We start from the raw sequence: 13,713 nt of genomic DNA, 5'->3' as shown, positions 1-13,713 counted from the left end.
CTATCATGAACACCTCATTACGAACCCAAGACAACAACCCAATAACCCTCCAAGCCCTTCTAGACCAAAGCGCCGACGGAATAATAATCACCGTATTCTCCAAACAATCCAAGAAACACTTCCTATCAGAATTCCAAACCCTCGCCCCAGGCCCCATCCATCCAAACATCCATCTCACCAGCATCGGTCTCTCCATGTACCCGGTCTCAATAAACGCATCTATCATGAAGGAAGCCGAGCAATATCTTCCCGAAGAGGAGTATTATCTACTCAGTGATCCAAGGGGTCGAGTTCTCGAGGGTATGGGCTTTGTTCGGGTACCGGCTCGTTCGAAGACTTGGGCTACCAGGTTGCGTCGTGAAGGACGGGTTAGATGTGGGTTTTTTATTATTCGGAAGGATGGGACGTTATATGTGAAGAAGATGGGTTCTTTGGGGAATGTGGTGGAAGGGATTGCGTTGGCGGTGAGGAGATTGCATAAGGAGTGGGTGTTGGAGCTGAGGAGGTTGGGGAAAGTAGTTCCTCCTTGGTAGACTTGAAGCTACTAAATGCGATATTGATGGGACGAGGTTATAATTGTGGTTGAGGAACACCACTCTACTTCTTGATACGACGCTACGCTCATAAAGGGAAACCCAATTACACGTCCAATCATGATCTATATCATTCTTTGTACTTTTTGCTATTTCTAGCTTTTCAGATAGCAGCAGCACACTTACAGAGTGCGCTCCTCCATCTCAATGCCATAGTCCTCCTTCAGAGTCTTCAGGAGAGGAGCACAGATCTCCATGGTCATGGGGGCAAGAACACCCTTCTGGGAGATGGTACCGTCAAGGACCTGCTTGACAGCAACACCGCAGGGAACACCGACCAACTTAGCCATGGCGGAGTAGCCGGCGGGGTTACCGTACTCGCACAGGGTAGAGGTGCGGGTCTCCTTGGAGCCGTCCTTGTGCTCGATGTCGAACTTGTGCTGGAGCATGACCATGTCGCGCTCGCCGGCCTCGTACTGCATCTTCTTCTCGAGGGTGGCGCAGAGGGTGTCCAGGGCGTTGCCGCGGGGGGTGATGGCCTCGTCGGAGAAGAGGCCGATCCAGCGCAGACCAGCGAGCAGGCGGTCGCGCTCCTCGTTGCTGGGGAAGGTGGTCTTGCTCTGGACGGCCGAGACGAGATCCTTCTCGGAGGAAGAGGCGGCGCCGAGAACCTTGGCGGTGGCCTCCTTCCAGGCGATGGCGCTGTCGAAGACAGAGTTGGGCTCATCCTTGAGGAAGCCAGTGTCAACGAGGACCTTGATCATCTCGGGGAAGCCCTGGTAACGCAGGGTACCACGGATGACGGTCTGGGCCTCGGGGATCTCGTAGCGCTCGCGGAAGGGAGTCGAGTCACGGTTGGGGTAACCGACAAAGGCAAAGCCGGGGTAGATGAAGTAGGGCTTGGCGGTGGCCATCAAGTCGGGGCCGTCAATGCTGACGATCTTGCCGTCCTGGTAGATCTTGGCAGCGTTGCGGAGGGCGAGCAGCACACCGCGGCTGGACCACGAGAACTTGTAGCCCAGAGGGTTGTTGGAGGCCTCGGGGGCGGGCAGACCACCGCAGAAGGAGATGAAGCCGGTGATCTTGCCGCCAGCGGCGTGAACCTCGGAGATGGTCTTCACGGCGTCTAGAAAATGATTAGGATCGCGGTTTTGAAATCAAATGGAGGCCGGAGACTTACAAAGGTGATCAATACCGGGGTCTATAAGTATCGTAGAAGTGTTAGTCATGAAAAATAAACCCCGTGGTTCGAAGGAGAATCCTTACCCAGGCCAATCTCGTTCATGACAGTGATACCAGCCTTCTTGCACTCGGCGTCGAGCTCCTCCATAGCGGGAGAAACATAGGAGGTAGTGACAACATTCTTCTTGGTGCGGATAGCCGACTTGATGACGGTGGCGTGGAAAGTGTAGGGGATCAACGAGATGACCAAGTCGACCTGCTCCATGGCCTTGTCAAGAGCAGCATCATCGCTAACATCAAGGGAGATGGACTTGGTGTTCTTGAAGTCGCCAGCGAGGGCCTTGGCACTCTCAAGAGTACGGCAAGCTATTTATCACACATTCAACCGTCAGCAACGTTGTTATATTCCCAGCTCTGAGACGGATGCGCGGGAGTGGCGCATAACCCTGGTTAGTATCCCAGCCCTAGGGACCCTTGGTGGGATATGGCGGGGTAATCTGAAGGGAAGCTGGACGGGTGCTTGGGGGAGAGCTATTCAGAGCCATTAGCACATACCGACGGTGACCTCAACGTCGGCCTTGCTCAGGACCTCGACGGTGGGCTTGGTGACTGTGAGAAAAGTAGAAGGTCAGTAACTTGTCTAAATACTTTTTTTTGGAGGGAGCTGGCCATTGCGGGGCAGCTAAGCCATATGGTTGCTACAACAACTTGACACATACCGAAGCCCGAGCCCAGCAGGAGGACCTTGGAACCAGCAATTGACTTGACCATTTTGAACTCAATTGTTTGTATGGACAATGGGATGGAGTGGAGGAGTTGCACTCATCCAATTTCCGTGGGGTTGAGTCACCGTCACCTCCGTCACGTGGCCGGTATCGGCGCGGGGGGTTATCTAAGCAATCGGGAGGGTTCCCGATATCATTTTGGGCCAATAATATGAGAAGTATATGGAAGTAGAGAAGGATTGAGCATGATATTTGAACGATGCAGAGAGTAGGCATGTATGCACATCTGTGGACAATGCTGCTAATGCTATTGGTATATGTATAAAACAGAATGGTCAGTCGGGGTTGTCCATAACTCCAAACTCCGCTGAATGCTGAGAGAAATGAAAACAAAGATATTAGGACAGAATACACAGAAGAAGAGAATGATCTATATCGCTTTGACCTTGCTTTGTCGCAATACCATGTTATCCACATCCTCCTCGCTAGTCTCCGGAGTATCACCGGCAAAGTTGCCTTCGGCATTGGGGTTCTTGCGAGACTTGGAGATTCGTCGTTGCCATCCCAGCAGAACGGGCAAGAAGTGCCAAAGGTCGAACTCCGGCCACAGAACATCCAGGAAGACAATTTCCGTGTTTTCATGGCATTGCCAGAGCATGAAATCACTCAGTCGTTCGACGCCAGAGGTTCGTACCAGCATATCCAAAGGCGGCGTGCCCTTGGTCAACATGTGATCGGTGAGGATTTGGCGCGAAATAGTTTCGGGGGACATGTACATGGGACTGTCACCATCCGATGTATTCTCCGCAGCCGCGCCCTTATTGTGATGGCCGTCTTGTGGGCCGAGATGGAGAGTTGTAGAAGACGAAAAGGACGAACCGGACTCATAGACTCGACTAGCACGATCATTGCGCAAGGCAGGATCATCCTCCTGTGCAGAAGACTCCGCCGACGAGTACTCGGAGTCGCTGTGTGTATCTTGAGGTTTTGACGACCCAAGCGTCTGTGCCCGAATGTTATGCGCGATATGAGATTCGGAGAAGGGCGTGCGAGCAGGGCCGTTCGCGGAGAGAGCAGGGCGGAGAGGTGTGCTGTAATCCTCCACCGTATCGCGGATCGCAGTCGTAATCTCGTCGCGGGAGGTATAGGGGAAGCAAATGTTCAACACGCGGTCACCATTGCGGCTGGTCAAATCGACAGCCTTGTTGACCGCAGCGAGAACGTCGGGCTTGAGCAGGTCGAGACGGCCAAGCACGCGCACTTTCGCACCATATCTATCCAACAGGTCTCCGTGCTGCGCCATCTGGGACAGCTTCACCTTGGCCATGTCCATGAGCGCATCGACCTCGAATTTGGAGCGCTTGAAGTTCTCGATACTGAACGCGTAGATGGTGACCACTTTGACGCCACTTTTATAACAGACTTCAAGGATCTATATTAAAAACCGCGAGGTCAATATCGAGTACAATTCACCAACTCCGCAAGCTTGGCTGTCCGGAGCATTCGGTTCAATCGAACAGGAGAACGACGTACCCTAGCCAGTGCCTCAAATCCCAGATTGTGACCCTCCACAGTCTCAATTCCATGTGACCTCGCAAACCGGCGGTTTCCATCCATCACAAAGGCGACATGTTGCGGGATCGGCCCCTGGCGGAGTGCGCCCACCAGTAGCTCCTTAAGGTTGGTGATGGCAAACTCGATCGGCGGCGAGGCAAGGAACCACCTCCGGAGGCGCGACAGATGCATTGAGCCGGCCATGGTGAGAGATAGAGGACGAAGCTCGAGCGAAGAAAATAGGTAAAGAGAGGAAGGTCGCTGGAGGAGAGCGAAAGAATGCGCGGATGGAGAAGGAAGAAGTTGAGGCGGAACGGGGGCGGTTCTTTTCGTGTTCGAGGCCGTCGTTAACGGGCGACGTGGTCAGATATTTTGATGAGCCACCTTCTAAACAGTAGTGCTGGAAATAGAAATATACAATAAAAAGAAAATAAGCCAATTATGCTATGCAGAGTATGTCATGGGGATGTCAAGAAGTTAAAAAAAAATTACGTAGGGAGGCAATGCTAGGCTACATTGCAACGACTCCCTGTTTCTTTTAGTTCTGGTGGCGAGACTGGCGGGCTTCGTATCCGCCAAGCGCAGCCAACGACAACAGTCTCAACAATTGGCTAATCTATGACCCCGCCTGCACTGTGCCCCAAGATCAGTCCAGAAACTGTGCGGTCCGAGGTGAGCACTGAGCATCCATTCTCGGTTTCACATTCAGGGCTACTGCCGCTTGCCTCGGCGTTTGTTGAGGATACCGCAAGGCTGTCCCGTGTTCTACTATAGATCGGATATACGATATACTACACCTCCAACAGCCAAGGATCGAACTGCAAAGTCCATACATATGAGCATTCTTGAGTAAATATTTTCCAACAAAACACAGGGGATATCTCGCATTCCGGGTTATATAAATGCAACAAATGATTACAAGAAATCGTTTCGAGATGCCGAACACGGCCATCATAATAGGTCATCAAAGATCAAAGATCCTTCCTCAACTCGTCTCCACTAGACGGTGTCCTTGTCCCTGAGCTGGCCATGTCCCAGCTACCATCCTCACTTCGTCGTCGACGTCGCTCGCCCCGCTCTCTCATCGCATCCCGGATCCGCGAACTAACGTCCTCCAGCGTATCCTTCTGGACGGTCATAGGGCTCAGCGGCTTCATCCCGTGCCGCGAGCCTGGCCGTGGCCCAGCCGAGCTGCTGCGGCTACGGTTCCGGCTAGGAGGTCGGGTAGAGAAGAAGCCAATGTTGGCCAAGTTGTGGAACGACTCGTTGCGTGGCAGAGGCTCTGATGAAGTCCAGCCCTCGCCCGTCTCGGGCTCGCGCGCGTGTTTGAGCTCATGTGTTTCACGCACAGCGGCAGATTCTTCGCTGACCTCGCGGAAGGGACCGGTGACAATCCGGGCGGCGTCGAAGTCGGGGAAGAGCTCGGGGCCCATGGTGTTGATCGCCTCAGTGACCTGCTGGGCAAGCATCGCGCGCTTTTCACGCAATCCGACCAGCGAGTTGGCCGACGACGGATTCAGGGACAGTACTAGTGGTCGAAGGGATTTGACAATGTCCATTCCTACTTCGCCGATACGGAGGGCGGCAAAGCTGATGGTCGGGAAGCCCACCATGCCAATTATCACGATCAACCAAAGTGGCACCCATTCCGGCACGAGGCCCTGGATGCGGTTCCGATACGTCCAGTAGGTAAATGTAGCGGTGTAAGTTGCGTAGACAGCCGGAGCAAATGCAAGGGCAATGAGCAACTTCCAAGTAGCCATCACATCACGACCCTGCAACTTGACGGTCGACGCTGCCAACGCTTCCTTTGATTTCTTCATGGACAGATATTTGGTTGCAATGAAGACTGGAGTGAAGAGGAGTAGACCAGGAAGAGTTCCAATGGTGAGGAGAGCCAGTTTGCCCAGGCGGTAGATCAGCGTAGCAATAACTTGCAGGATCGAGAATTTCGCGTAGGCCACTTGGTGATCCCGGATACCGAGGATACGAAGCTGGTTGTTATAGCTTGCAATCGAGTTCCGAAGATGCACAATGCGCGGGTCATCCTTAAAGTGTGCATATCCTTTCACGAGACGGCGGTTGAGCTCCACGACCATCGGCAGGGGAAGCTTCTTTCCTTTGGTGTTGTACAGGCGGCGAGCAGCTTGGATGACCTGGGATTCGTTAGCACCAGTCTCCATTGGAAATGAGTAATAATCAAGACTTGCTGGGTAGTCTTACCATGAGAGTCTCATAATCAGGGCTAGTCACAGTGACCGCAACGAGACTTTGGTAGATAATATCCAGCAGGGCACCAACAGACTCACGCCGTTCTCCCTGCTTGAATTGCTCTACCAACTCCTTCGGGACTTCAATGGGGTTACCAAATTCAATAACAGCACGAGATCGGAACTTGTGAGCATGGAAATAGTTCATGCCACAGGGTACAATCTTCAAGCCACAGTCCGGGTTGTCCGCAAGAGTACCCAAGGCCATCAGAGCCACACCAGCTATCATACAATCAGTCCCGGTGTACAGCCACATAAGGAAAAAGGACAAGCAACATACCTTTGAGAGGAAGCAGAGATGGGCGGTCATGACTACCACCCTCGGGGAAGATACCCACACAACCACCAGCATTCAATCTCGCAAACACAGCCTCGTAGACTGCCGTCTGATCCACATGCGGCGCAACCTTGAACTTTGTACCCTTGAACTCCGGGTTCTTGTCCGCAGCATCACCAGTAAACTTGCCATCATCATCAATATCCTTCCTGCCCGTCAGTTGGAACAGGGCATCTCTGTGCTTGAAAGGCTTCTTGAGGACCAGCTCCTCAGGGCCTCGAATTTCCGCAATAGCCGTACTGTGCGACGTTCCATTGACCGTGGGTAGTGCAATTGTGCCCTCCGCCTCAAATCCAGCACCTTCAAAGTTGGTACCCACGCCACGCAGGAGGGTGGGTTCGTTGACGGGATCCGGAAGATACACGGTGCCAGTTCCCGGCTTCAAGTTATCCATAGCGCGCGCCACGGGCAATGTTCCAATACCCCTAGCCAGCAGACCGATAAACTTGCGCCGGAATGACTTTTCCGCAATGAGCCATGAGATCCGACGATGGGCTTCGCTGCGAATGACGCGCATGAGGACGAGGGAATCGACAAACTACCGGAGAGGACCGGGTTAGCGCGGGTATGACAATTATAGTATGAGATTCACGTACCTGGTTCGCATGAGGGGCAGCGACAATGATAATAGGACCTCGACGAGGGATCTTCCAAGATCCACGCGGGTGCACCTCGCGGAAGAAGAGGTCGATGAGAACGGAGAACGTCCACAGGACCAGATCGTATAGCCACCCGATTAGGGGTGGGATATACTGCTGTTTCTTCCCCATGGTGGCGGCGTTGCCCCGAGTGGTAAATCAGAGAGACTCTGTGGATGCGATCAGTGGAGCAAAAAGGTCGTGTCGCAGAGTTCACATGAAGAAGGGTTGCGGCCCCGTCAAATGTTAGCGGCGAGAGCTTGGACCCGCAATTTCAGGGTCGTCCGGAGCTATGTTCCTTGTTTAGCAGCAACCGTAGTGGTGTATTCTGTATTTCTGTAGCTCGAACAAGATCACTCCAGGCCTAGGAAGAGCTTGACGAGTTCAGTCGAGTCAAAAACTGGGAAGAAGGAGGGGGGAGGTTGAATCCGGAAAGTTTGGGGGACCACTTTAGCGCGATTTGAGTCGCCTGATGGCAGACACTTCTAGAACCCCCAGATTCTGTAGTACAAATCAAACGACTTGCTTTGTGGGACTATTACTTTGACGACTAATATTTGCAGCCTATTTACTAGTACTCTTGATGCTGCTACTAGGTACCACTAACATAGCAGACAAGATGATAGTGCTGCGCTTTTTACGCGGCGCGGGGAGCTCTCCCAACAACCTTTGCGTAAGTCTGGGCCTTCCAGATTATACTTTCCAAGTGGAAGTGGGGGATTTCTAGCGATAGCCGCTCATATCCCCATTTCTAAGAAGTATATTTGTTGACTCTGGGATGAGCCCAACATATTCATATGCATGTCCAAGCCCAACTCTGTTGGGAAGGTCGCCGTGTTTAGTGTTAGGTCAACGTCAAGCCGCGTGCATCTGCGGGGATCTGCCTCTAATAGGGCGGAGATAAACCTCGTCAAATCATCGTCATTCATTATAGCCTAGGCCTGGAATATACCTCTTGAATCTACTATATATTATTCAAATTTCCTATTAAGTCATATTCAATTCTATAGTTATCATAGGTTCAAATGTGATACGCTGGCTACCTACACTCGTCCTCTACAGATGTACAATGAATTAATCCTCCAGAATAACTTCTTGTATATCTTTTGAAAAGCTCATTGGTTCAGTGTATTTCCATTTCTCTATAAGCATCAAAGCTTCTTTACCGAGATAACTACTCCGTTATCCGTTCTTGAAAGCCCTCATCCATATTTCGAATATTAGCCTATATAACTTCCTAGTTTAGACCTATAACTTCTTCCTTGTCCTAGTCATCTAGTTACTTGACCTTCTGTATTACTAACTCTGACGTCCCGAGCCAAGATACTGACACAATCTGTCAACGACACTCTGTCCTGGAAGACTGGAGTTACAACTCTTGCGTCTTCGAAGGCAATCCCTAGCAAAGTCCTCAAAAGAAAAACTTGACCTTTACATCCGTCTGGGACCAGAGCCGAGGAGTTGCATGTTGAGGAGACAGTTCTCACCAACAAGAATGACGGACAAGCACACCGTGGAGATTGCGGTATACGGTGCATCCCCAAAGAGGCTAATTTACACTTTTTTTCCACCTACTACGATGGATGGATATCCAGACACCCCTGACGATAGATACACCGCCCACATCAATCCAGCATTGAGGGCTATAGAGGTCTTTTTCTTTCGCACAGCGGTTGAAGAAGCTATATAGTTAGTGCGAGGCTACTTTGCAAGTTGATAGCTCTTAGCGCCAAGAAAGAAATGTAAATGCTTTATCTCTGTGTCAAATTATGGTAAAAATGGCATGTACACACTCTCACCTTGAAGCCCAATATTGGAGTAGAACAAGGCAAAAAATCTCAATATTGAAGAGATAATATTCTGTGCAAGCCCGATCTAAAGCGAACGAATGGGGATATCACAAGTCATCAAGAAATAAATCACGGAGAAAAACCATTCCCAAAATACCCTCCAAAATATATACTATACTATTCCTGCTCCAACTGCTCCAAATCCTCCCACCCATCTTCAACCAACAACTGATCCTTAACCCGTTCCCGCAACCCCTGGATCTGACTCCCCAAAGCCTCAGTCCACTGACCCTCAACAGTTGCAACCTTCTCCTTAAGATCCGTCGTAAGCGTAAGCTCCTCATCAGCCCTGGCAGCCTGCATCTCCCGACGAACACTCTCCTCAGCCTCGCCCTGCCAGATCAGTTCCGCCTCGGCGAGATTGCGACTAGCCCGCATTACCGCAGATCGTACTTCGTGGAGCAGGCAGAGGAGATTAGTCTGCGATTCGATGTACTGGTAGCTGGACTTTTCGGCGTGCGAGAGCAGTGAATAGAGGTACTGCAGTGGATGGGCGTGATAGCTTGGGTTCTCTTCGTACTCGTTTGCGGGGATTTGGACTTGGAAGCCGCGAAGGTTTTCGGGGACTTGTTGGACTAGGGCCAGGAGGGAGGGTGCGATGTCCCAGAATGCGGAGAGTTGGACTTCGACTCCGCGGACGACGTTTTGCTCAATCACGTCTAGGAAAGATTCTAGACGGGTAAGTGCCGAGGTTTCGTACTGGACGCGTCGATCCAAAGCATCTTTCGAGAAAAAGGCTTGGGTTTCGCGAAGCTTCTCTTCGTTTTTGCCTTGTTGATACGGCAATAGAGCGACGAATTTGTATTTCTCGTCGCGGTCGCTGACTAGGTCAAACGTTTCCCGGTGGAGTTGTTCGCGAGCTTCGAAGAGCCATTTCAGTTGCGTCAACTTTTCCAAAAGCTCCGGTTTCTCGTCACCTTCTTCCTGTGTTTGATCGGGCGTCTCATGCTGAGCATCATCGAAGAGCCTACTGCTCAACTCGTCGATGCAGGTGGTTGCTCTGCTGATCCTATCGGCGAGAATGGTATTCATAGGCTTGAGCACGGTTTCTTGGTAACTGTCCAGCTGCCGCTTTGCCAAATCCCGCTCGTGCTTGTTTTGACCGACCAGCATTGCGGCTTCTGCTTCGGCAGCTTCAGCGAAACTGAGGCTACCTTCCTGGATCTGGCTCTGGATGTTCGCCTTGAATTGGCGACGACCTTCTTTCACCTGATCTTTGTACTCTTGGGTCATCCTTTCCATGTCAGCTTTGTAACGTTCTCGTGTAGCCTTGATCTCCGACAGGTCTGTGATTGATCGAACAGTGGTTCGGTAAGAGACGAGGTCCGGATGGCTGTTGTTAACGGCAGGATAATGGCGCGGATATGGTGGAGGCATGGTAACGAGTCGCGAAATATCTAGCCTTTGACTAGCCAACATCTGAGCAGTTCCATTTCTCCCAGCGGCGGGGTAACCGGTGGTCTCTTCATGCCAGCCAACTTTCTCTGGTGGATACTCGTCCGGGCCGTAAGGTACCTGCTGCCCTGTATAATTCGCACCCGCATCGTCAGGCTTGGAAGGTGTCCGCTCTTGGTCCCACTGCATAGCCTCTCGGGGTAATCCCATATATTTTGACTCTCGTTTAGATCGCTGGATCCTTCGTTCACCACCCTCGCTGCTAGAGCCGGTCTTGGATTCCCACCATCGGCTGGGTGCCCTGCCTCTGGAGCTCATCTCATCATTACTCATGCCGAGACTGGCAATCGGCGACAGACATGGCTGATAATTATTCCACCAAGCGGATTCGGGTCGACTGGGCCGGTTTGATGGTATCTCCAGGGTTGGTGCCGGCTTCGCGGGCTTGTTCGATGGCCCGGCAGGCTGACTCTTAGGTGTTTCAAAAAGCTTGCGACGCACATCCTCAATCTGAGTCGAGGCAGCATCAAACACACTGGCGTATCGCTGACGGCGTATTTGAGACTCGGCGATTATAAAATCATTGAAGATTCTCAAGGCGTCAGCCTCGTTCAATGCGGAGGCTTCCTCTTCAATGAATTTCTTATGCCTCTGTATTGAGCTCTGAATGAATTCAGTGTCCTGCTTGATGAGTGACTCTAGCGACGTTTGTTGGAGTGTCTGCTGTGTAGGCAATCGGCGTGGTGACAGTGGCTTGATCCCGGGGATGCCGTCATTAGGAAGGTGCAAGATATGAGAAATCGGACGTTCCTCTGTTCCCCTAGACGTAGCACGCGAACGTGGTTGGGGTTCCTTGGCAGAATTGAGAGGTGGCGTTGGTAGAGCCTTTGGTGGTACCACTTGAGTATCTTCTTTATAATAACGAGACGACGATTCTCCATTGGGCGAAAAGGGTGGTGTATTCGCAAACGCAGCTGAAGGCCCTGCGGGACTCTGTTCTGGCTTGGGTGTTGAGTAAGAAGATGATCTATCAGAGAATAGGCCACCGGAGGACGCTCTTGACCGAGACGTTGGGTGCTGGCTATCTGAGCCAATGCTTCTCGTGCTTTGTGGAGTAAATCTTGTAGAGGACGGTTGACGGGTATGCTCTGGGCCATTTTTCGGTTCGGGGAGAACGAGATTGGATGGCACGATATGCTCCAACGCATCAGCCCAGGGATTCCCACTGGTAGAAGAGACGGCACTCATGTCCTCAAAATGTTGGCTTTGCCGATTCCGTCGCTCGATTCTCCTCTCACGAATACCTTTGGCGCTAGGGTCTCGAATAGCCGGGCTGCGGAAGAGACCGCTACCTCCACTCCCAGGCGTTCTCTGGGACTGTTGCAATTGGCCATTTGAATCTAGGGTGTCTGGCAGGTTCGGTGTCGTCATCGCCTTGTTGGTGTCAATATGCAGCGGTTCTCGATCCCTGCTCGGTCGGTGGTTGATATACTCTTCATCTACCCAATCAGCCGGTGTTGGTGGAATGCTACCCAGCCCAGTTCCCATCAATGGTGGTGGACGAGCACGCGTTCGGCTTGGGCCCTGAGTCGTCCTTGCAGAGGATGACTCTGATGAGCCACTTACACTCACCGACCTCCCCGCAGGTGGCGGTCCGGGAGGTGGTGGTGGAAGAGGCATACCAGGTTCCCAGCCATTCGCTGGGGATGGACCCCGTGATAGACTCGAGGGTCTTGACGAGCTTGCACTGCTCACAATGGCGCCCGCAGAGGCAGCTCGTCGGGATGCAGGCGGCCTCAGCGGTGCTTCCAATTGCCCTGCTGATAATCCGATACCATTGCTTTGCAACGCTGGTGATGGAAGAGGCTGCTCATACGATGTCAACGTCAAACGAGACTGTGCACTTGTCGAGGCATGATTGTAAGGCGAGCCTTGATATGCATTTACTCGATTCTGAGAATTGGATCTGGAGCCTGAATTTCCTTGCGGGGGTGGTGGAGGGGGTAATGACTGCCGGTGCAACTCCACATCATTGCCGTATATCATAGACACAGGGCGCGGGCGAGGGACAGAGCGCCGATGGTATTCTGCAGTGTTGTCATACTCGTTTGTTCTGTATGACTGGTGCGGCGGTGTGATGTTAGGAGCTGCTGCCATACTCGAGCTCGCCTGACCGTAAGAATCTCGTGGTGCCGAAGTCTGATTATGTGGAGGTGAGTATGGCGGAGGCGGTGGTGATATAGGAGCATCTATGTATTATTCCGTCAATATGGGAAGATGCTTCTCGACATCTCTTCAAGTAGAACCACCAACCTGCATGGAGTCGCTGCTGCGGCGCAGCATGATGAACAGTAGCTTGCTGGGAATATGCAGCCTGGCTATGATTTCCGCCTACAGGTCCCCAGTCCTGTGGATTATAGGGGACGCTGTACTGCCTCGACGCCATTGAGGAGGAGGACGATGCCGATCTGCCGTTGGACGGCGTCGAAACGGAGGGAGATTGACCGTGGGTGAATGGACTCGACAGCGACGTAGAGGATATCGGGGTTGACGGGTGATGGAACTGCGAGGCATTCAACGCGGTCGTTAGCAGAGGTGGCTGCACTGCATGCTCTCGACGATTCGACGATGGTTGATTGCTGGTGTTGACAGTCGACGGCCAGCCGGAGTACTGGGAGTTCAACGGCTGCTCGTCGGCTGCATGATTTGAAGACAACCAGCTAGAGAGATAAAGCCGTCAGTCTCTCATGAATGTCTAAATCCAGGAGCTGACGGGGAAAGATCCAGAAAATCATGGGGCTCAAGCGCATATCATACCTATTCATACTGGCCCTGTGCACTCCGTCAGGACAAAGCACGGACCGAATCCATGGTCTTCCTTGGTAGACTCAAGTAAATGCGATCGCGAACCCGAAGCGACAAAAAAGAAATATCGAGCCTTCAAGGCGAGAGAAGCGCAGAATAGAACTCAATCCAACCCCTCGTCTCGTGTTGCGCGGAGAGCAGGGACAGCACCACAAGGAAATCATCCTTGCGACAAAGGGCCAATTAGTGTAGACCCAGACGACCGGCACGATGTCCACCCGCATGAGAGGAGGCAGAGCTAAATTTGGAACAACAGACCTGCTGAAGGAGACCAAGACCGAGGGAAAGGACCCCAAGCGGGGAAGAGAATATGCAGCTTGAAGGTGCTCATCACACGCGGACCCAGTGCTGGGCGCTTATCGCC

General features: G+C 52.2%; 4 protein-coding genes across 4 annotated transcripts; all 4 read right to left on the bottom strand.

Moving 5' to 3' along the window:
* Positions 1-715: 715 nt before the first annotated feature.
* Positions 716-2,486, bottom strand: lys9 (saccharopine dehydrogenase (NADP+, L-glutamate-forming); the record flags this gene model as incomplete). Its single annotated transcript, XM_056695678.1, has 5 exons — positions 716-1,659; positions 1,714-1,734; positions 1,800-2,081; positions 2,271-2,324; positions 2,435-2,486. The coding sequence occupies 5 exons, from the start codon at positions 2,484-2,486 to the stop codon at positions 716-718; spliced, it is 1,353 nt and encodes a 450-aa protein (XP_056557890.1).
* A 384-nt stretch (positions 2,487-2,870) lies between these two features.
* On the bottom strand, positions 2,871-4,198 carry N7496_002746 (undecaprenyl diphosphate synthase family protein; the record flags this gene model as incomplete). Its single annotated transcript, XM_056695677.1, has 2 exons — positions 2,871-3,872; positions 3,974-4,198. 2 exons carry the CDS (start codon positions 4,196-4,198, stop codon positions 2,871-2,873), a joined length of 1,227 nt encoding a protein of 408 aa, XP_056557889.1.
* Positions 4,199-4,965: 767 nt separating this feature from the next.
* On the bottom strand, positions 4,966-7,371 carry N7496_002745 (putative glycerol-3-phosphate acyltransferase Sct1; the record flags this gene model as incomplete). Its single annotated transcript, XM_056695676.1, has 4 exons — positions 4,966-6,150; positions 6,218-6,486; positions 6,545-7,139; positions 7,198-7,371. The coding sequence occupies 4 exons, from the start codon at positions 7,369-7,371 to the stop codon at positions 4,966-4,968; spliced, it is 2,223 nt and encodes a 740-aa protein (XP_056557888.1).
* Positions 7,372-9,206: 1,835 nt separating this feature from the next.
* On the bottom strand, positions 9,207-13,309 carry N7496_002744 (uncharacterized protein; the record flags this gene model as incomplete). The annotated part of the gene is made up of 3 exons (XM_056695675.1): positions 9,207-12,733; positions 12,798-13,204; positions 13,302-13,309. 3 exons carry the CDS (start codon positions 13,307-13,309, stop codon positions 9,207-9,209), a joined length of 3,942 nt encoding a protein of 1,313 aa, XP_056557887.1.
* Positions 13,310-13,713: the final 404 nt, after the last annotated feature.

This window comes from Penicillium cataractarum (genome assembly GCF_028827025.1).
Source record: "Penicillium cataractarum strain IBT 29864 chromosome Unknown utg000002l, whole genome shotgun sequence".
NCBI classification, from domain to species: Eukaryota; Fungi; Ascomycota; class Eurotiomycetes; order Eurotiales; family Aspergillaceae; genus Penicillium; species Penicillium cataractarum.
This window is presented reverse-complemented; position numbering and strand designations above follow the sequence as displayed.